The sequence below is a fragment of the Cariama cristata genome, unplaced genomic scaffold, assembly GCF_000690535.1.
Source record: "Cariama cristata isolate BGI_N322 unplaced genomic scaffold, ASM69053v1 scaffold14177, whole genome shotgun sequence".
NCBI lineage: Eukaryota > Metazoa > Chordata > Aves > Cariamiformes > Cariamidae > Cariama > Cariama cristata.
This window is the reverse complement of record NW_009626176.1, coordinates 5,611-31,925: the sequence shown is the minus strand read 5'-3', so window position 1 is coordinate 31,925 and position 26,315 is coordinate 5,611. Positions and strand designations below refer to the sequence as shown.

General features: G+C 38.6%; 1 protein-coding gene across 1 annotated transcript; it reads right to left on the bottom strand.

Moving 5' to 3' along the window:
• Positions 1 to 26,315, bottom strand: CDC27 (cell division cycle 27). The gene is given in 17 exon segments (XM_009703920.1): positions 1 to 83; positions 2,555 to 2,711; positions 4,582 to 4,656; positions 6,444 to 6,572; positions 7,691 to 7,808; positions 8,524 to 8,732; positions 10,003 to 10,155; positions 11,498 to 11,670; positions 12,503 to 12,710; positions 13,368 to 13,467; positions 13,902 to 14,017; positions 17,555 to 17,669; positions 18,375 to 18,589; positions 18,701 to 18,855; positions 19,372 to 19,469; positions 20,440 to 20,565; positions 26,248 to 26,315. Coding segments are annotated over 17 exon segments (2,298 nt in total).

The following is a 26,315-nucleotide window of genomic DNA, read 5'->3' as shown; positions in this document are numbered from 1 at the left end:
TTAAAATTCATCACTTTCAACTGCATGGAGCTGTGTGTCATCTGCATCCGTCATGCTGCTCTCTTGGGATTCGTCTGTGCCAACTTGAAAGAAAAAGAAACACAAAGTAGTCAAACACTACTGGGCTGCTTCGCTGCAAAGATTCCCCCACAATTGACTACAGCACGTCAAAAGCACAGCAGCAACAAGTTTGGGCTTCCCCTCACGACACTTTTAAAGCCATGTGGCTCTTCCCTTTTTCCTTCTGGTACACCTGACCCCTGTCAGCTTAACGAAGTCTACATAAAAGCATTTAGAAAGAAATTAACACAAAGTACATAGTAACAAAACATGCTGCCTTAGCCATCTTCTGTTAAAAATCTGAAATCTCTGACACCTAGTTAGGTAGGGACTGGTATGGGAGGGTTCCAAAATTGTCTCAAGAACCACTTAACCTTCCCACTCCTTCAAAACACACCAGCTGCCCAAAATGCTCACATTAGTTACCCGCTGCATTACTGCACTGTGACCACTCAGTTACAATCAAATAATAAATCAGTTAGCAGCATTAGGCAGCCTCTACTTGCTCCCTGCTTCTGTGACAAAGAATACTGAGCGAGACGTGTGGCAAGAGAACTGCTTTGAGTAAATGCATACAGATGTTTCTGATGCTGAAGAATTACTCTGCTCGCTCAGCTCAGACGATGGCTAGCCTAGAGCTTCCAAGAAAACAGCATACAAGATAACTTCTATAAGTATGTACGCATTTAAGTATTATACAGATGTTTCTGATGCTGAAGAATTACTCTGCTCGCTCAGCTCAGACGATGGCTAGCCTAGAGCTTCCAAGAAAACAGCATACAAGATAAATGCGTACATACTTATAGAAGTTAAGTATTGAAGGGTAGCCTCTACTTGTTAAAATTAGAACAAAGGTACATATCTAATGATGGTTGTTCTTCACATAGAGGAGTGCAACTCGAGTCTGCCTCCCCACAGTACAATTTAGCATATGAATTGTATATTCCCTAATACCCAAGTTGTTTCATGTGAAGAAACACAGATGCCTTTTACTGCTTTAATGCAAACACTTTACAGGTTTCTGTACAATGGATACAGTCGGTCCCACGCTGGGCAATTTAATGCACAAAATGGCTTATATATTAAATGGCTAATGTATTTAAAAAAAAATTCCCCCTTGCTGCCGCTACCATCTTAATTTACTTTAGCTTGTCTCATGTATCCTAAAAGTTATTCTGCTGAGACTGTAACTGTAATCTGCACAGCCAGGGAAACCAAATTGCTTACACACAGCCTAACACTGTTTTATTTTGTTTATGTTTACTGGACAGATGAAGTGGTTACTTTTTTTTTTTTGACTGTTTTTCTGTTTGGTTTTGGGTTCTTTTGTGGGGGTTGGTTTGGGTTTTTTTGGGTGTGCGTTTTTTTTGTTTGGTTGGTTGGTTTTTGTTTGTTTTTTTGTTTATTTGTTTGGCTTTGGTTGGTTGTGGTTTTTTTTTTTTGAGGTATAGTGTGCCTTTTTTTATTTATTTCGTACTGCCTGGGTGCCACTCAGCAGTTCAAGTACTCTGTCTCCATCTCCTGGTCAGAAACACCTCAGCCCCCCGTGAGCCAGTATTCTAAGCCCAACCTCAACAGCAGGGAGAGAAAAACCTCTTGATACTTCAGGAACTGCAGTGCAGGATAAGTTTTCAGTATTAAAAAGCACACTGTACACAGAATCAATAAAAATCAATGTGATATACAGTAGCAAAACCTGACAACTTCGTCAGTTGAAGATTTAGCATTGTAGAACCTAGTATACATCTATTAAGAATCCAAAACCTGCTGTATTTTCTTCTTTGGAGGCAAAGAATTAAATTACTTATTAGTATTTATTTTCTATCGCTATTTCAAGTCTGCTCTGAAGAGGTCAGTATTTATGACTATCCATGCTTCACAGAGCTACCCATGCTTCAGAGAATTTAAGTTCATAATGAAAAGTTAGAGACAAGAGAAAACCGGGCTATTCCTTTTCATGGGTTATTCCCAAGCAGTATAACACAAGTGGTTTATTTTCTCTTGATTCAAATGAAACTCTTCCATGACTTTTGTCAAAAGCTACATTTTGCATTTAGCAGACCGAATATTTTTACCCAACATCCAGTTTGTTTAACTTTCGACAAAGCCTCCACAGTTTCAGTTGCCATTCCGGTACCTTGAAATGATGTGATGCTTCTACGAGAGAAGATTTGTGGCTCTGGGAACACGTTACTCTCCCAGGGTACTATTAGCCAACCACGATTTGTATGAATTTACAGTAGTCATTATCTCTGTCCTACTCCATCTGCAGATTCTAAAGAAATGTCACGATCCTTTATTTCATGCTTACTGAGAAAGCATGAATGAAATCTTCCAAATGAAGAACCTCTGGAGTTGTTACTTGCCGAGCAGCAAGGCTGAGCAGTATGTTTCGCTTATTAAACCTGGGATTCTTCTGACCACCTAAGTGGAAATACCTCCTTGAATGAGAAAGGGCTGAAATACAAACCTGATTCATAGGGATAACATTCACTGATTTGCTCTTCTTGAGTTATTGGTTCCTCATCATCTGGAAGGTAACGTTTGTCAATGGCCTCTTTAATCTGGTTATTGGCTCCTTTGGGATCTAAGTCCATTGCCCATGAGAAATTCATCAGGGCCAAGTGTGTTTGACCCAGTTTTTTATAAACCTAAAATAAAAGCATAAAAGGCTACATTTGCATGAAGTTGCTACTTGAATTGAAGGTTTGGACAACAAACATACCAAGCCACAGTTAACTGATATTTTATGAAAAAGCAACAGAAGCTAGATATGAAAGATTTATTATACGAGTCCCAAGGGAAACAGCAAATACGTCCAGAAAGAGTCAGCAAGTGTTTCTATTTAAGACCCAAAAATTAAATTAAACTAGCAGCTGACAGATTCAAAACCATAAGGAGGCGGATCTTCAGATATAAATTTAAGCTTTGGAACTCTGCAGCAGAGTGGTGTAAAGGGCTTTGTTTTGTCTTACCCCCTCACCACTCCTTCAATTTCTTGAGTCACTGTAACCCCAAATCTACTTGTGGCTTAGGAAAAGTCCAAAGTCTCAGATTTCTCATGTCAGAGGCCCAGAGAATAGTCTGGTGAAGTATTCCACGTATCACCAAGTATCTTATACTCTTCCCTACAGCTCTCAAATTGAAGGCTAGCAAAGGCAGGATACACGGTTAGACAGATTTCTGATTTGACTCAGCATGGCCGCTCTTACATTCTCAAGTGGCATCTTAACTGTCACTGGCACGTGGAGAAAATAACGGGACATTAAGTGACACCCAGCTTGTCCTGCTAAACTGAACGGCAACATTTTGAAGACAACACTGCATTGCAGAATCCAGCCCATATTTTACCACCCTTGTCCCTGTAACTTGCACTGAAACTCTCCTTACCATTAAGGACAGATGAGCAAGCAATCTATCTGCGTTAAGCATTTAAACAGCGAAAAGTACTAAAGTTTGTCAAGACGTGGCAACTCTAACGTCAATTCAGAGGTCCAGCAACTCCTGCACAAATACCAGTCAACAAATTTCAGCACAAATCTGTTTACCTCTCTCCAGTTTAAAAAAAAAAAATAAAGAAATCTTGCTGTGAAGGTTATCCAGTACTGTGCTAGAGGTAAGTTTGTCTTGTTGCTTCCTAGTGAACAGACGCCTCATCGAAGAAGGTTGCAGAACTTATTTAAAGCATATTAGCAGAGAAGATGGTGAGGAAGGAGGATTTCTATTACCAGATTACTTTTCTCTGGCATTAAACACAAAGAAAGTTGGAATGTAAACACAGCTGACAAACTAAGAATATTTCTTCCTGTGCTAGCGTGCTCCATTAGCCTCATTAAAGACTCTTTTCACTTTCCAAGTGATAACCTTCCACAACTCTTTCGGGGAGCCTGTCAGCTGAAAAGGACATTGAGGCTATCGATGGAGACTTAGCAGTACTCTACAACTACTCCTTGTTCAGCATTTCTGATACAAAGCAGTAGAACGCAATTCAACATTTCAATAGCTACAGGCACAAGTAACCAACACTGCTGACTGACTGATGGACTATACCTCAAAATTTTAAGGATTTCCACTGATCACATTATTGCTATTGTATTGAATCAAGTCTTGACAGAGTCCCGTTTTCAGGGAAAGATATATGGCTGTGTGCATAACCACCATCTCTTTTCAGTGAAGTATCTTTATCAGGATCAATTTCTTGCTTTTTAAAAATTAATTCTCTTTCAAGTTGACAGTGGTGAAATCAAAGCAGGCAAAGAACAACACTTGCTTGGGTTATTTTTTTCTTGGTTTGTTTTAAAGAGAGCTGAGGGCTGCTCCAGTAATAACTATCTTTTGCATTTAAAAGCTGATACATAATAAAGCTGTGAGCAGTAAGCCTTATTTAAAGCTTCGGGAATTTTTAGAATACTACTCCAAATGGAAGCAGCTTAGTGACAGACACCAAATTTTCTCATTAGGCATACATTTCTGCAACAAAGGAAATGAAAGAACTTATGATCACAGTTAAGTTTTACCTACCTTTCCTATTAAAAAGTAAACAAGAGACTCTTTGGGAACAATCTGTTTCAGTTCTTCAAGTTCTTGTAAAGCAGACTGAAAAGGAAGAAGACAGACCTTAGTAAGTACAAGGTAGCAGTCTGCAACCAGTTATGACATCGCTGAACTGCGACTTAGCACCAATGTGAAAAAATAAAAACCTCTTGGCATTTACATACAATATATTCCATCAAGAACAACAGCACAATCTCCTGAGAAGCATCAAATTGTTTTTACATTAGTTTCTCATTTAAAGATTGTAGCACATTACAGTACCATTATTAGAGAAATAGAGCGAGTTTATTGGGCTTTGGACTCCTACAACACACCTAACAACTCTGATATCAAATGCCCCCGTCGCCCCCAACAAGCCATAATACGGTAGAAGACAAGAAGCTGACCGTGTATTTACAGTGGGCACTTCCTTTAGTGTCCTGCGCTTCTGAAAAACTAAGAGTATCGATGTGTTTTGTGCTGATGTACTGCTCTCAAGCCTATGCTTTTGAAAAGTTCTGGTTTTCGATAGGTATCTGTGGACTTTTACAAAGGATGACTGTGTTTGTATTAGGCATTTAAAGTCCAAAATATTTAGTGAAACTTCTACTTTACTTTTAAACTAATTGTTGACACTGGAGCAGTTTATGCTGCTGTGACAGTAACCTGGCATTATTAAGAAATTCTACCTAAAAATATTTAGTCTGCAGTTAGAAATAAACATTGGTTTTAGTTACAAAAAGTTCCATTCGACCCTCTAAAACTTATTCATGTGAAGTCAATTTCAAGTTAGAGTTTGCTACATAAATGGAGGTGTAACCGTACATTTATTTACCTAAGACTAGCCAAATTTATCACACTATCAAAACTCTCTTAGTAGTGGTGCTAAAACCCAAAACATTTCATCAAGTTCTATGTAGTTTATGCGAACCGTGTAACTTACAAGTCTGAGCCCAATAAAGAGAAGAGTCCAAATGTTTTATTTCCTAAAACATCACTTCACCATCACTTCACATCACTTGAAAACAAGTTCCTTCACTAGCACAGGGGCAGTAAGACAGTGGGCTATTAGATTCCCCCCTCCCCCCTTCTTGTATTTATCCTCTGCTTTTAAATTTTAAAAACAATCTACGAATGGGCACTTCATTAAGTCCTTAATCTTAATACATTCTATATTTAATTGGTTTAGTTATGAATTTAAGAAACACAGTGGTAAGTAAAGTTTTCCCTTTACATGCACACACATTTCTGAAGCAAGGTTTCAAAAACCAGACTGTGGCTTGTCTTCTGTGGCCAAAAAACCAGGCCAGAGGACAGTCACTGGACTGTGGGAAGATTTTCACTCATTCTAAACAGGGTACAGGTCAGTAGGGCATCAGACCAAAATTGCTTCGTTTTTTATTTTTCACTTGATAACAAAGCCTTTGAAATAGCTGGTTCTTATTGCTGTAATTGGTTATGGGGCAGTTTGCTGAGCCTTTTTTTAGTAATTTAGTATAAACTCATGATAACACAGCCACATGTCGGTGGCAGCTGCAATAATTTCCCCTTCTTTCCTTTCTTTTTCCAGGGTCAGACTAAAATAATAATAATTAAGAAAGCATCATTTGTTGGCCCCAGATTTTATAACAACCAAAAAATTTAACATAGTTCCCTTGGCAATGTTTGCACTTGTCAAAGCAAATGCTTCATGTTAGCCTCTACAAGAGAGGCCAATGTCCCAGGCTCTTCCTGCAAGCCCTGATGCTACCCAGTGTTCATCTGTAAGCATTTAGCTTCCAGTGCATCCCCATTCCTAGCTACAGCAATTTAAAGATAACTTAATGTTGTCTACATGTACCAAATCTTACCTTGTATTTTTCATTTGCAAATAATACAGAAGCTCTATGGAATTTGCATAGCGGGTTCTTGGGGTCAATGTTAATGGCTTTGTTTAAAGTATCCAAAGCCTTTTCAGATTTTTTCAGTGCATGCTGGACCTATTACAGAAAGAGAGGACAATTTTCAAAGGAAAAATAACAGCTCATCTGCCAAAGACAAATCTATTTGACTACATTTACTTACAACCTGTTCCTTTAAAAAAATATAAATATATTTGTCCAGTTCTAGACCACTTACAACCTGTTCCTTTAAAAAAATATATATTTGTCCAGTTCTAGATTAAGTCTTAACAAGCTTTCTTACAGGAAGAAAACTTCACCTCGCCTGTCTCCACCTCAAAACATTTTCCCTACCCAGTGGCTTACAGAAATCATTTAACCTCTGGCCAGGGGTGAACTTGAGGCCTTTCTCCATATACAAGTGAAAAGCAGCCACTATCCCTGTAGAGTTTGACACAGCTTTGCTGCCACACAGAAAGCAAATGAATGCCAGCAGGTAACCATCCATCGTACTTACACGGCCTTAAGTTACTACCACGAATATCTGAGAACTGCTTCCCAACTTTGAAAGCAAGCATTCGCTAGAGTGAGGCTACTGTTTTCTAAGGACTGCAGTAGCAGACAGATAAATGATCAAATAACAGATGGCAGCTGAAGTAGTTGCCTGCTACTTAAAACTTCACTTGGCATAAAGCGGCCTAAGTAGTACAATGTCACGTCCACAAGGGACTGGAATGAGGGCAACGCGGACATACAGCCAAGACAAAAATATCGCACTCTGAAAGATGAGATGGGTGTCTTAGCGTTTTTAAGAACTGGAAGTGTTGGTCCAAATGCATGCAATATCAGTTAAACCCCACTTCATCTCTTATGTATTAAATACAAAAAAACCTCTATAAATACTCTGTTCACATTAATATCTGCACAGTGTCTTGATTTTCATATCACTACTATTTGGGCTGACTCTCAAATACGACCTAACAGTATGATTTCATCACTGGCTAAAAGTAGTTTGGAGAGAGAGGAGGCTTTCTTTTCTGACACATTAATCCCGTGGTTATTCATTCACACAGCACTTAAGTTCCTCCAACAGGTACCCTGAACTTGTTTGGTTTTTATTTTTTTTTGCTAAAAGCGTTCAGAATGACTTTTCTACTGCAAACAAAGTACAGAAGCAGATTAAAACACAAGGATAGAGTTAAGTGTAATCTACTTACTACTCCAATGTGACACAGTAAGACTGAGCTCTGAGGATTAATATCAAGTGCTTTCTGGAAATGCATTTCTGCTAGACTGAATTTTTCCTGTTTGTAATAAATCATTCCCAACCCATACCTGCAAGCAGAAAAACAATCCTGTTAAGACAGACTGTATTCTAATCAAACTAGTCTTTGTCAGTGAATATGACCTGGCAGAAATGGTCGACAGACTTGCCAACCCCATCCAGGGTGGGAAACAGCTTCTTGGGGGAAAAAGCTTTGTCCTAAAATTATCTTGGTTTTTTTTTTTTTTGGTTCAATTGGGTATTTTGAAGAATTGATATCTGAAACACAGGAAGACTGGCTAAACAGCTACAAACTAGAAAGCATACAAAAATTTCTCAAGACTAGGTGACTTACACTAGCAGATCTTTTACTGCTTTATACGTTTTTTTCCTACAGAAAAAGCTGTAAGAAACTAACTGTATCCTAAGGTATAAAGGGCCAGATCTCTCATCTCTCCAACTGCAAGTGAAGAAAAAAGTTGTAAGAAGTTGTAAAAGAAGAACAATCAACTAGATGCATGAGGAGTGCTGCACAATAGAACAAAATAGCTGGGGTAATACAGCCAAGAAGATCTGTGGAAGCCAAAAATCTCCAATTTTTTCCATCCTTGTGAAAGTAACTCTTTAACAAGCAGACAAGGCCCGCATCTTCTGCGGAAATAGCTTTGCTGTCTTCTTGGAGAGAGGAGTGGTAGGGAAACAATAGCAGTGGCAGCACCCGGAAGATATTTCTCCAAAAGAAGTTCTGTAATACATGCAATAAGAGGGAGATGAAGCAAAACTTACCATGCATTATAGTGTCTAGGGTTAACTCTGATTGCATTTCTAAAACAAGCTAATGCTTTGTCTAGTTCTTCTGTTAACACAAATTCGTGCCCCAACAGGGTGTAGGCATAAGCATAGTTTGGATCAACTTGAATGGCTCTCTGGAAGAACTTGATCGCAATGTCATGCTCTCGTTGCAAGCTGAAACAGTTCCCCGCAGCACACCATGCCTAGTAAAAACAGCACTGCAAAGTTAGCACACTTTTTACAACTCCGAGTGACTAAGTTTGAGGTCACAGTTTTTTTCCATACTGCTTTGCATAATTATTTTTTAATCTAGGAGGAAGTTAAATATAACAATAATAAAACAACAGTTAAGTCTCATTCCTGAGAGGCAGATAGGTCTAAATACATCTTATAGATAGAGAACCTGAAATACAGAAATTGAGAATCTAAAGACACCCAACAAGTTTGTGCCAATTAGATACTTCAATGACTAACAACTAAAGCTTTTGAAGCTGTTGAAAAGGCTAGAAATAAAACATCTTAAGATATTTAAGAATAATGAAGGGAGAGATGGTACATTCACTTCCACTCCTCAGCTCCTTCCAACTGACAAATCTGGAAATCTGCAGAGCAACAATTTTAGCAGCAACCTCCTCTTGCCCTCCTGCTCAGCAACGAGCAAGAGATTGCAAATTATCACAGTCCAGGGTCCCTTGCTTTCCCAAATTTTTAGCATCACTGCCAAATCGCATAACTGTTTTCCAGTCCTTGTATTACAACCTGTATTTTCTTCTCTCCACGCTATCTTACCACAACTACCAACTGCTTCATTGGTTTTGATTTTTCCACTATTAGACAAGCTAACAAGACAACATGGACAGGATTCTCTCCTCCAACAAAAATAAAATCCCAATATAACCCACAGTTTTCTCAACTCTGTTAAAACACATTTATAAATGCACACATCTATCACTTTTACTGTGGCACCCATTAAAAGATGCCTGGCTTTTTGTGTATCATGACTTTATATTATCACACACTCTGCAGTTTAACGGACTTTGGCATAAAAGCGTGCAACACTGTCTGCAAATAAGTTCTAGAGCAAATATGTTTTAAGTGCCAGTGAATTAACTACAGCAATTAAAAGGTGGTACAGGAAAAAGATATTCCTTATCTTTGCGTACTGGCAGCAGTAGGAGTGACTGACTAGCCTATGATCTTCCTGGACAAATGAAGCCAATGCAAACTTAAATAACCATTAACAGATAAAAGGTTTCAACTTGTTCCATGTAAGCTGATATCCTAATTCTAAGAAGCCATTTCAGGCATCATCAGTTCAACAGACAATCCTGCCACCTCCCTCTCCAGTTTTGCCATGCAGTTCTCACAGGAGAATACCCTTGAACCAGATTAGAGCTCAGAGCTTTGTTCTGAATCATTGATTTTGGCACATACAGTTACTCTCTTCTCATTCGAGGCTACAGCATTTCATACCTCTGGTGAGTTTTTATCCATGTCCGTCAAATCCTTTGAAAGAACTGAAAGAGCAACATCTTTCTGCAGATGCCACAGCGTAGTTGAATAGATCTCCATGCCTTCTACTCTGTAGTTTTCAATCCTCCTTACTTCTGAAAATATTCTCTCAGCCTAAGAACAGAAATTAAATTTAAAACAACCGACCAAAGCAGAGTAGATAGGAGGCTTCTAATCTTGACCTATGTCCAGACTGAGCATTCTCTTTGCTTTTTAAGTGTACTACACAGAGCTACAAGTCCTGTAACTTCCCCTTCAAGCGAAGGAACCGACTATACCCCAACAGTTATGCCAGCAGAAACGCAGCCAGCCCTCCCTATCGTGGACTCCGATTATGCTGTTTCTATCATACCACACAAGCAAGGCAAAAAAAAGTTACCCACAACATTAGAAAAAAGCATAGCATATCTCTATGGGCCAGTTATGATTATTAGCCACTCTAACAGATTATAAGTATTGCATTCATACCAAGTGCTACACCCCTCCAGATACTGTGCATAACAATTAGAAGGCAAAAGGCAACGTGACAATTGCTGCAGGTAACACGGCTGACAAAGGGATGGAGGGCATGCATAAGTGTGGGACAACACATATATGTGCTTTACTTTCATTTGAGACAGCTATGCTTCTTATCAAGAGTTGACTAATGAAGTCTTTCTGACACAGATATCTATTTCATAAACTTAAGTTCCAGGTTACAACACTCAAAGCAGCCACAAGGGAAGAAGCCTAGCTTCAGGAAACCATTAGGGTCTGTAGCCTCAGTTTTCAAAATAAACTATTAAGCAGCACAGTGTGTTCCACCTCTAATCAGACTGTGTCTACAGTTTAAAAACTGCTTCTGATACCTACCGCATTTGTCTCCTGCACACAATCTGTCAAGAGCGTTTTAAAAACTTCTGAGGAAATAGGCACATCAGTTATCAGGACAACAGTGACAAGGAGAGTTAAACTGCTGGATTACCCTTAACTGCTCGCTTCTGTTTCTGAAGCGGTTTGACATCACCTCAGCTGTGCCAATGCTGTCATTTCTGAGGCTGCAAGGGAAACTAGGTCATTGATGTGATGTGCGTTAACTAAAAAGGGCGAGAGAAGTTTCTGGTTTTAGAATTCAAACTGTTTTAGTGATGTAATTTACAACATTGCAGTACAAACAATTGCATCAGCACAGCTGTGGGTGAAGATGGGGAGAGGCAAGGAGACCCCAATGGTTGGATGCAAGAGGAAAGAACTTAAAACGAAGAGAAATCTAAAGTGTAACTCAGCCTCTTTGGGAAGACTCAATGACTACTGATGCAGATTCAACATCTAAATCTATTCCAGGTATAACTTTTATGTTTATACAATTATCTCAACTGTAAACTTCCCATAGCTTTTGCAGGAAGACTGCAGATTTTGTGCAAAGCTATGCAAAACAAAAGCGAAAAGAGTAAGAATCAACCCACACAGTTCCTACCTGCATATATTCTGCAAGTTCGAAGTAAGCTCTCCCAATTTGGCACAGCACCCAGCCAGTGTTGTAGTGGTGGGATGGTAAATGGCTTAAAATATTTATCGCTTCTTTGCAGTTGTATGAACATAAGGCTAAATAACCTTTCCCCATGTCACGAAGAAGGCTCATCAAACCTTCTAGGAGAAAAACACAATAAATAAAAGTGGAAAAAAAGACAGCTGAGACTTATTTCCTTCAAACTGCTAATCCCATAAGCTCTTCATTGTGGCAAGCACTCCTCCTGAATTCGCCTATGAAAATCTTTCAGGAATTCCCAAACACAGGCTTATACACTCTTAACTTCAGCATAATATTCTAAACATCAACCTTTGTAATAGAAGTCAGATAGTAATGACTTCTTAAGCCAGCAACAGAATCCTCAGGAACAGAGAAACTCTGAAGTTCAGGGCAACTGGAGTTTTGCATTTACAGCAGCTATTCAAACATTTTGTTAGGTCTGAACACAGTTTCCACATGTCTGGTATCCATGGATACATCTTCTTGCTGCCTGGAAACGTTACTGAGCCAAAAGAGAAGAATTCAGCAGTTTGCCTAGGATTTTCTGACAATCCGAACAAAGACTTGTTTTTAAACAAGTGGGAAATATGAAGGGAGAACAGACTACATAAACTCAGTTTTGAGGGAAGATGACTGGGTTACTCGTAGCTCCTTTGAATCAGTTTCCAAGGATCTTGCCTGAAAATATTTTAAACATTAATAAGGATCAGAGCTTGGAAGATATATCTTCTTACAACTAGCCACTTTCAACACTTCTTCACATGTTCTTTGTAAGTTAACTAGAAGATATTAAATCCAACCAGTTTTTGTAAATATACAAAGGTGATAGCTGCAGGCTAACTGAAACAAGAAAGAAGCAAACACCAGAGCAACTTTTTTTTTTCCATTCATCCTTAAAATATAGATACACTAAGTTTTACTCTACGACAGTCCAATAGTGTTCAAACAGACCTGCTGCTGCCTTCTGTAGCGTAAAAGCCTGGATCTGTGGTGCAACAGTAGAAATTTTCCCTTCTGAAATAATGGAAGAGTCCAGTTTGGTGATTTCCAAACTGTCATTTAAGTTTGGTTGAGTTATTCCTCCCTTATTTGTTTTACTTTTTGTTTTTCTGTTTGGAATTTTAGGTGGAAACTTCATTTTCAATTTTTTGCTATTTTCCTGCAAGTAAGAAGAGTAAGAGTTACATATAAAAAGCCTTTTAAATTCAGAAAACTAAACTTGAAAGTGAATGGTGTAAAATTACATTTATGTCTCTTTGCAGTTTTAACAACGATGCCCAGTTGTTTGACTTTTAAACTTATGTACACAGGCACGTAATAACTCCATTGAATGTTTAATAGTTCGTTTTTAAACAGCAAACGTTCACATCGCCTAAGTACAGCTCATGAGTATTTGTGCCTTGGTGTTCTGCTCTGTTGTTTGAAGAACAGAAAACAGATATGAAAATGAATTTGTTTGGGCAAAAATCAGCCTAAAATGAATTCTTCAATAAATGTGTCTGAACAACACGACCTCTTTTCAAATGGGTTGACAGCTAGCAGCACCACTGCATTTGTCAACACAACATGTATCTTTGGTTTTGTTCATGATATCCTTCTTCCTGCTATTTTAGTTGAGCACTTGAGAGCTTAATAAATAACATATTGTTATATACAAAACAACATGTTTTGTACCGCCAGATATTTCATAAGTTCTGCTCATTATAGAACCTGTTCTTAAGCTGCTAGAATTGCTATGCTTATGGGGAAATTATTAGTCAGTACAGTGGCATGGGTAAGAAACCCACTAGTTTCCAAAATGCATGAAGTTTGTTACCTTTGTTGTAGAGCTATCACTAGTAAACAGGCGAGAGCTTCTTCGAGGCAGTGCGTTTGGTGGAGCAGCAATTGTTGGGCTCAATACCTGAGGTGTTGTACTGAAAACAAACGACACATTAAAAAAAAATAAAGTTTTTGCTCCATTTTTAATAAAAACAGCTTTTATATTTGTTTTAAACAAAGATGCTCAAGTAATGTAGCACAGATACTTGCATTTCAAGGGATAAAAACCCAAATCTACCCGTTGCATGCCAGGAACATGAGCAGACTTTCCTTCCAGCTACTTTTTCATCTACTGATGAAATGGTTTAACTGCACAGGAGATTTAAAAAAACCAGACCAACCACCATGCATGAGCTTCCTACTTATACATTGGAGTTATTTTACCCAACAAAAAAAATACATTTCTTCCTCATCCAAAGAGGAATTCTGCAGGAACATCCACACAAGTTGGGCAAATGAAATGCCAAATTCCTTCAAGAAAGGAGATGCAAAAGTTAATACCAAGATGATTTTTGTTTTTCCTCCCTACCTTGTCTGTGGGCCAGAGCTCTGTGTTTGTGCAACAAGAATTGGAGTGACTTCCCGGCTATTTCCGCTCTGTGAGAAGACAGATTTTGTTCCAGCTTGGCTTATCCTGCTGACAGTCTGCATAACACAAAGTTTCTACAGGTTTGTTATTATGTCACTAAAAAGTCTCAATCTCTGCTATACCAAGCCAAATCCATTCTGCCTATCAAACACTGCACAAAGGAGGATAAATATACATTCTTTCAACAAAGGGTGAGGGTTCCGCCCCAACCCAAGGAGCAACCATCAAAACTATTTCTCATCCTACCTGTTAAAATGCCAGTAACATTGAGTTTACCAACTTTATGCACATTATTTGAAAGATATAAAATCTCCATCTAGTGGCAAGGAACTACATGTTAAAATATTTGTGCAAGAATAAAAAGGAATTAAAAGATGCCATATTTAAAACTCCTTCTCCACAGAAAGTTGTGCAAGAAAAACCAACCTCAGAAAGAAAAAGATTTTTGAATTACCATATTACAATCACATCTAGAAGCCATTCACCATTAACACCTCACTGAAGTGCACACTGTACAACATCCGACCCTGACACTCTCCTGTTTCGCGCACCCATTCATAGCATAAATCAGTATTTCACAAATTAAATCAGTACTGCACAAGCCTTTGGACCAGATACAGAAATAAACTGCTTCATCAAAGAGACCTGCATTATGCAGCATAGAAAGTTAACAGGCAGATACCTACAGTCAAGTTAACATGGAGCAGCAAGTTACTGCGTGTCAGTTGAGTAACTCTTCGTGAGCACACGCACATTTTTTGTACTTTATTTGCCCCAAGTTACACAGCATGTAATATGACTTAGCACCAAAACATTGTCTTGTATCTTCACACATTTTCAGAGCGCTAAAATGCGCACTTTGATGCCTACCCTGGCACAGCCGAGGTGTGGGAACTCAGAGCTGCGATAACTTGGCTGTGAAGCTGAGACCTACGGAACCAAGTTCAGATAGAAATTGATTGCCGAGGTGTAGACTTCCTATAAAGGATTCAGGACAGGTCCTCCCCTCCCTGCCTTTTAAAGAAAGCTTAAACCCTATCTTTCTGCCCACTCCAGGGACACTAACGTTCAACACTGATCAGGCTGTTTGGAAGAGATGTTCTTTAAGGCACCAGAAACGGGCAAGCGGGATCAATGACAGCACAAGCAACATCAGTTTATGCATCATCTGACTTCTAACATTCTGTCCTTCCCTTCCCTTCTCAGTTTCTTTGTTATCAGAGGACAGTTTAGGCAGCCAGCAAGCATGCTTGCCTACTCAGATAGGAAGCCTTTGGATTCATCCTAACGTTTCATTCATTTACGTAAGCGTTTCCTAGGAAACTGCCTCCGTTAAGTCATGCACATTCTAGCCACAGTTACACTAAACCTTTTCTAACTCGGTAATTTGAAGAGCAGAAATCAAACTGGCCAAGTAATTATTTGCATTGGACAAAGCATGCATCAGAATTCTAAGCTGTTTATTAAAATGTATTAAATATTTGTATTTAGTTAGTAGCACATAGGTAGCTGGGCAGAAAGCACAGGCATGGATTAGTGAAATTTATACCTGGGCACTGTTGTGCCATACCTAGCAAAGCAACAAAATAAGCAGCAAATAGAATTTGATTCCCCAAAGCTTTTCATCTAGCACATACTACACATGTGACATTAAATGCAGATTAGTACTACACTGAAGAGCTGCACTTTGCCAACTATTGCAGTTTTTCAGACTCATGAAAATTTACCTTCCTACATATGCACAGTCAGTGTTTTCAACTGTACTGTGGAAAACTGGTTGGTCCTGAGCAACTACAGGATGGGAACTGGATCAACCAAAGAAAGCATACTTCTAGCAGACTGGTTTAGCACAGTCCAGTCCCAAAAGAAAAGGAAAAAAAGCAAGCAAGGCTAAGAGAACTGATAAAAAGTGTTGCAGTAATGAGATGTCTGGAGACAGGATACCATAATGGCTCGTGCAACGAGATTCCAGAGTTCCCAGTCACAGGCTTCAGCAGACCATTCAAAGGGCAAAAAAAAAAGTTATCTGCTTACTGCTTTTATTCTTTTAAGTATCGGGCCAATTAGAGAAGATAAACACTGTTTTTAACAGCACCCAAACTTCACTTACAAAATGGCACAGCAAGATGAGCACCAACTGATTTGTCCAGATCATCAAATGCGGAAATTCAAGTTCTACTTTTTGAGGAATTCAACACTTATTGCGCTGAGTTTTTACTTTAAAGAGTTTGGCTACTCTATAAGACACCAGCATCCCTCATGCAACTTCTAGATTTTTAGTAAAAATACAGGGACAAAACCTCAGGTTTTTTTGGTTTTAGAAAGGAACAAATGGTTCTTCAACTGTCACCAACGCTCCACCTCTCATTTATCACTATGGCAACTATGGCAGTTTCTTACAGAGTAAAAAAGACAATTTTTAGTTTCCCCTACACAAGACTAGGCTGAGTGAAACAGCACCATTCTATCAGTCAGCCCTCCGCAGACCACCAGCAGTATTTTGATTACTCTGGTCTGTAAAAAAGAATTCAAGAACTGCTTGCAAGAAAGCAGTAGCTTCAGCTCACTTGAGGCTTCTCAGATTATTTGAAGTCATCCCTGAAAATACATTAATTAAAAAAAACCCTTAAAGTCAAAACTGCCAAGTTTGGACTGTCTTCGGACTCCACCTTACACACTGAAAAGTTATGAATCCTTTGTTGTTTAGAAGGATCACTGTTTGTACATTCCAGGTGGCAGAAGATAAAGCACCTTGCTCAGGTTGCCTCTAGCAGCACCAGCTAGGCAGTCTGTACGTGCCTCTGCATTTCGGGTGGGGAAAAAAGGGCTTGTTTTAATTAGAAATAAAAGACTATTGCTTATCATTATAAAAGCTGAGAAGACAAAAATCTGGTTCGCTAGCCAAAGGAAGTGACATGATAAGCTGAAAATATTTACAATGCAGATGTCTTTACTTGCAATACGGTGTATTTTTTTTCTTGCTGCCTCATTCGTTTAGCTGAAAAGAAGATTTTCAAAATAGAAAAAAAAAAATACTGAGGCTTTAGAAACAGTTGCTTCAATGTAACAGACTGTTCCACAATGAATTTGATTTTAACTAACACTTCAGAAAAGTCTAAAAAGTTTTGCCAGGGAAATACCTGACCAGCTGCAGTCAAATCAAAAATAAACTGCTCCCTGCACCCCCAACATCACTAGCCTATAAATACAGAGAAGTTGGTGCACATTTTATTTTGCTGCATTAAATAATTGTTAGTAAGTGCAGGGGTTTTTTTTGGTGGGGTGTTGGTGGTCTTTTTTGGTTGTGTGGTTTTTTTTTTTCCTCAAACACACACTTTGTAGACAAATTATACATAAATTTAATTCTCACTTAATTAACCCAAATCACTTCCACAACTAAAGGAGGTTGCAATCAGTTCCACACTCAAATTGTTTTCCAAAACAAATTTTGTAAACAGTGGATAAGTTGGGTTCTCCTCACTGTCAGCTCAATTCAGCTCACATGAAAGTTTTTTTTAATCTGCATTATGGATTCTTCTTTAAAGTACACTGTAGTCTCAAACTCAGCAATCATACTCCAGAATGCAAGATACCTTCTTTGAAGGCGCTCCTGTGGATGGCACATCAATTACAGAAGAAGAGTTTGTGTAGTTTTGCAAATACGATCCATCTCCAGGGCTTGGGGTTTCTAGTGGCAAAATTCCAAAGCTGAGAACAAAATGAAGAGGAAGGGTGAATGTCTGAACATCAGACCATGACAGCCGGCCTGATTCTGTGGTTAAAACAGAGACCTAAATGATCAACTTTCAGAACTACCTCATTGATTTCTGTTAATCCTCTAATATCTTACTACCCTCATCTATAAAAAAAAACTTTAATAGAAAACATTCTTATTCCTGAAATCGAAAGATACAGAACTTTCTTTGCCTGCCTGCATAATAACTAATAGATACAGACCATCCAAGTATTAATGGCTTGTAACAGAACGCTGTTTAAACAAGATGGCATATAGGACTGAGCATATGTTTACATGCTCTTTAGGAGAGCGCTATTCTTCAAGGAAAGCTCTTAAGAGCAGCTTTTCATAATAAAGTTTATTCCAGGGCAGAAATACATTCCTTTAAAGATTTTTTTCCAGTGTGAATATTACAATAAGCAATATACCGAATCAAGAGTTCCTTTCTTCTAATCAAAAATACCAACGGCTCGTTTAAAACACAGAAGAGATGAACATTAGAACCAAGAGCAGTTACTGAAGTTGTTTAGCCTTTGCTTCTGCAGCACTATTTATAATAAACTATCAACATGCTTGTTCAAGTATGCTGCACAGCATCAGACAACTTTCCTGTTTCAAATCACAAGTGCTATGAACAGCACAGCGATACACAGAAATTGTCCGTCTCATGGACTTACCTTGGAGTTAGTGGGCTCAAAGCCGCAGGTCCCCCCAGTAAACTCCGCCCAGTTTTTGGTTTATTTTGAGCCTGTTTAGACAATATGGCAGTTCCTGACCCAAGAGGGACAGTATCCGGTGAAATTACAGCCGAGTCAATGTAAGACATAGAAGAATCCGTATTCAAGGAAGAATATTTTGAATTGGAGGATTCTAGGTTGATTCTGTTCAGCTCCTGAAAAACGGGAGGCAGCTGTTAGATAACCACACAGTGTAGCTGCTAATTAGCATTTTTCACTTAAGCTGGAAAGACTGCTTTAAATACAACGATTTCAGCAAAACTCACAATTGTGTCTTGCGGCGTTTCCATGAGGACAGTCTCAGGCTGTCTATGGGATATGTTGTGATTAGATACCAATGTTGTGCAAGTGTTAGGCAGACAGCTGCTGAAGTTCTGTAAAGATGTTAATTTAAATGTTTGGTCAGGGTCTGGTTTTTCACCTGTAAGATTGGAAGGAGATTAACAGAGTTATTCCTGAGTCTATATGCTGAATATTCAGTTTGAAACAAGGAGGACAGGAAACAAAGTATTTCAGAAGGGGTGCATTCTTATTTTATTGTTTTAAAACCCCTAACTCTAAATCAAGAGTGTTCTTCCACTACAAATCTGGACAATCAGTTTTATTAAAAACCAGATTTGCTTTTTTAAGTTACTTTCAGAAGTACAGTTTCTAAGGGTCTACTAAGTGCAGGTTGGAAAACGTGTATTGTTAAACCCAAAAATGCGTAAGTAGCGAAAATGGAAGAAAAAAGACAAAAACTCTAAACACTGGCAAAACATTTAAAATGAATTATTGCTCACAAAACCGCTCCCAAAGAATTCCGCTGCATTTTCCTTACTAATTCTGGACAACGACTAAAATAAACCTTGCCACATGGCGATGGCAAATCACAAAGCTTGATATAACCAGAAACGTAAAAAGTATCTTCACTAGTAAAACAGTTCTGCAGACTTACCTATTTCACATAGCGATTCAAAAGGGGACCAGAGGAAAGGATTTAAACTAAGGCTCTTTTGGTAACATTCTGATCCTTTGGCAAGCCGGTCTGTCTTGCTGCAAAAAGAATGTAACAGTTTATAGGGAAATATAAGAACTGCTCTTCTGGAAAGGTTTCTTGAACAGAAGTGGAGTTGAAAAACAAGAACATGTTGAGAGTCACAGCAACATTCCTCATTTTTCAAGCCACAGAGTAATACTGAGTTCTTTTGAACTTACTTGACATATTTAGACACAGATGAAAGTTACTTAGACACAGTCCTCAAGAAGTTGTTACATCAGCGCTAGTATAGCTGGAGAATTTTTGTTTTAGAAAGATGCTGTTCTTCACAACAGCTTTTTTCTTTTTTGCAAACAGCAACCTGATTGCTAGACCTTCCAGGCATTTTAAATTATCTATGGATAATATTTTTGCATATAAATTAAGGGCTAAACTGAACACCGAAGTATCTGGCTACAAATAAGCTTTTTTGAGAACAGGTATACTAGAGAAGAATCCAAGAATGTCACTATTACTATTCAATCTGTTCACATTTACCGAAACCGTTCTTGTATCTAGGCAAAAGCAAAACACTTAAATTTGTAAAGTTATGCTGACCAGCAGTCCTCAAAACTTTCATATGAAGGTTATAGCTATACATCTGTAAAACAGATACAGGAAAAAAAATCAAAATGGCAACACTGAGAAACAGGCCTTGAGAGTTTCTCTCAGGGAAGAATACAGAACAAACCCAAAGGTATAAAAAAAACCGACTCTTGGATTGCATGCCGTAACCACCTGGAGAAGAGGAATTTGTGTTTTCAGTCAGCCAGAAGTTCTGGATGAAACACAAACCATTTCTGCATTCCCAGGTTAGATGGCTTCCAAAACTATCTACCTGCATCTATCATCCTCTGAAATTGTGCAGGCCATATAACCCAGAGACAGGTGTACCCTGTGGCGACTAAAAACATATTTGACTGAAATTAGGCTTGGTCAAGTAAAAAATCCCAAGCTTTATCAGACAAAATAAAAAAGCAACATTACCAGTAGACATGTCCCAGTAAGGAGAGTGTAAAGCATGCAGAGTCACCAAACTCCATAACAATGTCATCATGGCTTTTCTGCTTATTCAACACTCCACCAGATAAGATCTGCTCTCCTTCTGCAAGCCTTTTTAAAAAACAAAAGGTTTAAAGGGGTTACAAGGCTCACAGTATTGGTAGTCCAGTGTTTTCACCCTGCTGCAAACAGAAACAGAAATTCACTGTCAGTGTTCACAAGTTTCAAGGCACATACAAACTAGTTCCTGCAAATGAATTTTAAATAACTGATGGATTCCTCTGGAAACATGGAGGTATGCAGTACTCCAAAGCAGAACGTCTCTACTGGGATGGAAGAAAAACAAAACCCACCCAAAACCCCACACCACTCCAAAACCAGAGACATGTACTAAAACATGACTTTTGCAGAAGTGACTAATCTCAGGTAGAATACTAAACGGAGAACAAGAAAGCCTTCTAGACACCTCATTTTTGAAGGTACGTTACCTAGTAACAAGCCAAGACAACACTTAGTTTGGCTTTGTTTCACTACCAAGAAACACAATCTGTAAGGCTCCATGCACTCAATTAAGATCCGATATTGGGAAATGGCACAGACTTTGGATTTTACTGCCTTGCTTTCTTGCAAGAGGGGCTCAAAAGGAGAACAAGGCTTGGTTTGCATCTACTACACCTGCAGCGAGTGGTACCGCTCACATGAAACAGGCCGCTCGCTGCTAGGCTTGAAAATTACTTTATACAACTTCTGGGGATGGGAGGCATTCTTCTGGCATTTGAGACCGACACCTGCACAAACAAATCACCTCTTCTTGCCTCCACCTGAAATTATACTTGCAGGCAGATGCTTCTATCCGTATAGACCATTCCCACAAGAAAATAAGGTACATCTGTATAAATGCTGTTACAGTTATATTAGCTCAACGACAGTTAAATTTAAAAAGTGCTAAAGAATACGTTTAATAAATCCCACCCATCTAACTGAAATCAGTTCAGAAGCTGATGTACTATATGCACACACCAGACTTTGTAAAAGCAAGGGAGGGAACGATCAGCTTCAAATTTACTCCACTGGGATCTTTCCAAGTAGAGCATTAACGTGATTTCCCTTTCAATGGAAGATGCAAAGAAACCTGTATCCTAATAGCTCCAAAAGTGTCAAAAGAAACAAAAAAAAAAAAATCAAGACATCCTCACTACTCTAAAGATGTTAAAGGACTCACGTGCTAAAGAGAATATCAAAGACTAAAGGAGCTTCCCCTGCTGCCTCTGGAGAGGCCTGCATTTTGGTTACATGTTGTGAGCAGGATCACAAATCCTGCAAAATAATCACATCACACTATGTGAAACTCCAAATATCACCTCACCTAAAGAAACCAAACTCTCTTTTCTGGTCATTGAAAGAGGGCCACTCAAAAAAAAAACAAGCCAAAAAACCCCACAACACATAACCACAAGCTGTTTTGTAGAGAGACATTTGAGTTTCTGTAAAGAAGCCCCATAATATTTAAAGTTTTTTTTTTGAACAAAAGTTTTTGCTTTTCTTGGTGCCTCATTCTCTCCATTCCGCACCTCAGCCAGACATTGTCTCCTACGTTTGAGCTGAAAGGTCTACACAGAAGTGAAATATCCTCATTAACAAACTCGCAGGGCATTAGGGTCTGCAGCTCAAGCAATTTCATTACATACTCTTGCTGTTAGATTCCAGAAAACCAGCGAGATACCTTGACACTACTATGTCACTCTAGCCCCATAATATTTAAAGGAATCCCGTCAAGGTTAATTTTGATGTTGAATACAGCATTCTTGGATGTGGATTCAAGGTGGGTTTGTTGTGGGTTTTTAAAACCAACAAATTCCTGTCTGCCATCTGTTCCCTCACCCACCCATTAGCAGTAACTGGGTAAGAGGAGCAAGCTGACTGTTTGAGGCAAGTAGCCTACCCATTAAACTCATACTGGAAACACTTAATGAAATAAGCAAAGTATCAGAGAAACACAAAACCAAAACACCACTTCCCAGAGTGGTCCCCTTCAGTCATCTTGGCAATCAATGTTTTCTCCCTCTACAAAGTTTGATGACTCCTTTGTAAGTTATTCAATACCTTTTAGAAGTTTCTGCAATATGGGCTAATGTTCATTAAGTCCATATCTGAAAGCAATATGAATTGAACTTATAATAATCTTCAGAGCTGAAGAACCAATTAGTCACTAGTTTATGCAATATGACAGCTTTTAGAGAGAAATCCAAATAAACAGAAAAAAAGGCATTTGTAACCCTGGACAGAACATAAAAGATTTACTTACTTGCTGAGGTCAACACAACATTTTGCAAGCAGGTATTTACATTGTGGGGTAGTACAGCTGTGTCCCTTTAAGAGCCTATATGCTTTATAGGCCTTTCCTGAGCGGTAGTAACACGTTGCCAGTAAAAACAGTGCTTCTTCTGAATGTACTAAAAAAATCAATTAAAAAAAATCATCAGTTGGTCGTTTACGATTTTGATACAAGGAATTTGGGGGTAGGGAGTAAAGGTCAGCTAGAAACAAGATACAAGAAAACAAGTATTGATATTAGAGAAATCCATTACTGAATGAAGTGCATTTCTTCATTTGTCAGCATACAACAGACTTCCATATGCCATTTTCCTGTATGGTCAGACCAACTCTTAACATCTACTGTTGTAAGAGAACTTTGATGCTTCTGGCTACCCGATCTAAATAAGTGATTAGCGAGCTTGTTAAAATAACAGCAAGTCAAGCAAGGCAGTCATTCCTGGTAGGCCAAAGCTACTTTAACAACTTGTTGGTCACACCAAGACTTGGCTCAGAGTAGTATCACACCTGCTAGTAACACTTTGCACTAGCTTTAGCAAGTGTATAAACACCGGCACAACAACGCCTTTTAGGAAGTACCAGAACTTTCAGAAGGAAGATCTATTTCACCCTAAGTAGCCTAACTAATAGTTTTAATGCTAATGTCAAGTGACCTTTTCCTGTTAGCAACTTTACTTCTGTTATTTTTCTAAAGGACTTGATACTCTATCTTCACAAGACTTAGTGGAGCAGATTTTCTGATTTTAATGACTATTAAAAGTCGGTCAACTACCAGTCACCTCTACCCCAACATTAACTCTTGTCCTTTTTGCTGCCCACACCCAATATTTCATTGGGAGCATGGCTTAACACTACCATTCAGATGCTTTATTTATTTTATGTTAGGAAGCAGTGATAAGGACAAGCTCTCCTACAAATCCTCTTCCCAAGTTGAGTACTCACAAGTTTCTAAATTCTGAATGATGCAGTCAAGCTTCAGAAAAAAATCACCTCTATCTGAACACAGAACAAGAGTAATCGAGACAGAAACATTTCTCTATGGCTGAAACTGGAAGTATTTAGATTTGATGTCTGCTTCAACGCTTCTTCCATTGCGGAGATGAATTATGTACTGCACCAACAATGTTCTGTTCAAAGAGCTTGACTTGGCATCCAGATTTAAGACTGAGGACAGACCTGTGAATTTTATTGTGATTACAGCATAAAGAACACAGAGCTAACCCCTGAAGTAACTTCAAAACCTCACTGTAAAATTATCAGCTGAAACTCTAAACACCGTAGAATGTGCTTTTGTGAGGCAACAGTGATCGTTACTATGCTGTGGTGTTAATTCAAGCATTAAGCTACGATTTTGTGAAGTATCCGTATGACTCCATTTTCACTCTGTTTTCTGGGTTTTAAGCAAAAAGAGGGAGATATCCAGATACACTCACAGATTATGTACAGCCATGGTGTCTTACCCTATTCTTTGTACTTCCCCAAATGTTACACTCAAATCACCCTTATGCAATGACGTACTTTAAATCAAAGAAAGGCTGTCTGTAAAGGCAACCAGCATAAATCTCCAAACAATTAAGAAACCCACATCACTTTATACTTTTCAGAACACACTACCATGCAAATAGAATTTAGCATTAAAATAAACAATTCTGATGTTTGTTCATCTACCTCCATGGAACTCTTCAGAAAAATCTATACGAGCACTATACAAAAGCCTCTTTGGGCAACCTGCTCAAATCCTTTGCCACACCGAAACCCGACCATTTTAAGTTCGTGTCATCACCTAGACAGTGACAATAGAAACTGAAGACCTAAAGAGAAGACATTTTATTAGCCTTATCCTAAAAACACTGCAAGATCTTTTTTGAAAATGAAAGTTAAATCAATTCTTTTATCCACTAATTTAACACACTTAAGAGATCTGGGAAACTACCAAGCCACAGATGTCCCCACAAGGACAGTAACTGCAGCTGGACTTAAAAGAAGTTCTTGTCAGGGTAAAATCACTACTGTCAATATGGAGTCACTGTATTCAAGTTCAGCAGCTTCTACTCTGCAGTATAACTACTTATTTTAACCAGAAGCCAGATGTTTTGTTAGCAGCTAATTGCTTGAACCAAGTGACAGCATGCATGCTGTTCTCTCTCAGCACTGCTGGTCACTGAAAAAAGCTGTTTGAAGTACTCTCACACAGTATTATTCTGCAAAGATAGCGTCAGTAGACTCCTATTTTTCTCTCGGCTGCTGCAAAAAGTGATTCTCTTCATTTCTACATCCTTGGCAATTACCTTCAATCCACCGTTTCCCTGCATCTCACAATGTGCTGTGTTCAGGGGAGATATGTCATCCCTAAAACACTATTTCCTTTATGCACACCTAGATTATAAGGTTCCGTAATACTCTACACAACACCTCATTTAGAGCACCAGATGGAAGACCCAGATTTCATGGGTAACCTTGACATGAAGAGGGGGAAGTCTTTACTTCTCAAAAATTAGGTTTGCGGTTCCGTTGTTCAGAAGTGCATTGGGGGCATGTCAGGCAAAACATTGAAAGCAAAACGTTTCATTACAAAACACCGAGTATGAAACCAGTTATACAGTTTAATTCGCATTATAAGATCAAGTTGTTTAGCATGAGAAATTATATTATGCTTATATTTTAGCTTACGGGTTGGGTTTTTTCACATTAGTGATTAGGGGACAATACCTTTTAAAATAGAGAAGAAAAGCTGAATACCAGTACTGAGAAGCAAGAAGTAGAGAAGAACAGAAAGCTTATCCAAGGTCATGGAGGAAAGGTTAAGGAAGAAGAGGGACTAGAACACGAGAAAAAAGTGGTCTTTGAAGGACCCAGGAAGCATACAGATTTGTGCTACTGCTGCCTGCTCAGTATCCAAGACATCCCAGATCTGACAGCACTACAATGAAGGAACAATTAACAAGAATTCAACAGGAGATACCTATCCCATATGTTCTGCTTCTCATTGTCTTAATTTCACTACGCTTTTCTCTCATCATCATAAGATTGTCTCTTTTAGCTAACACACCAATCAACATATCTGAACAGCATTATTAGCTAAGAGCTTTCAATCTCAAGGCAATTTGTAGAATTTGTGTACTGCATCTGTCCTTATGTGTCCTTGGAAGACATGCCATGCTTAAGGTTATTAAAAAACCCTCTCTCCCATTTGATACAACAAATCACCATACACATTGTACTTAAACACACAACTCTGAGTTTAATTTTTTTAAAGGAGGTTTCACTGTAAAATAACATTGCTGCTGTTACATGATTTGATTTTCCAACCTAATTGCGAGGCATTCTTCCGCTTTCCCCAAGAAGAAAGATAAACTTCATTATCACAACAACAGGAGTAAAACAAAGCAGGACCAGAGGCTCAAAAATCCTAAATCAAAATTGAAAAAAGCATCAAATTTATATTTGCAAACTACATACCTTCTGCGTATAATCTTTCTGCAAGGAACACTGCATCGCGGTAAGCGTAGTGGTTAAGTGCTTGCCAT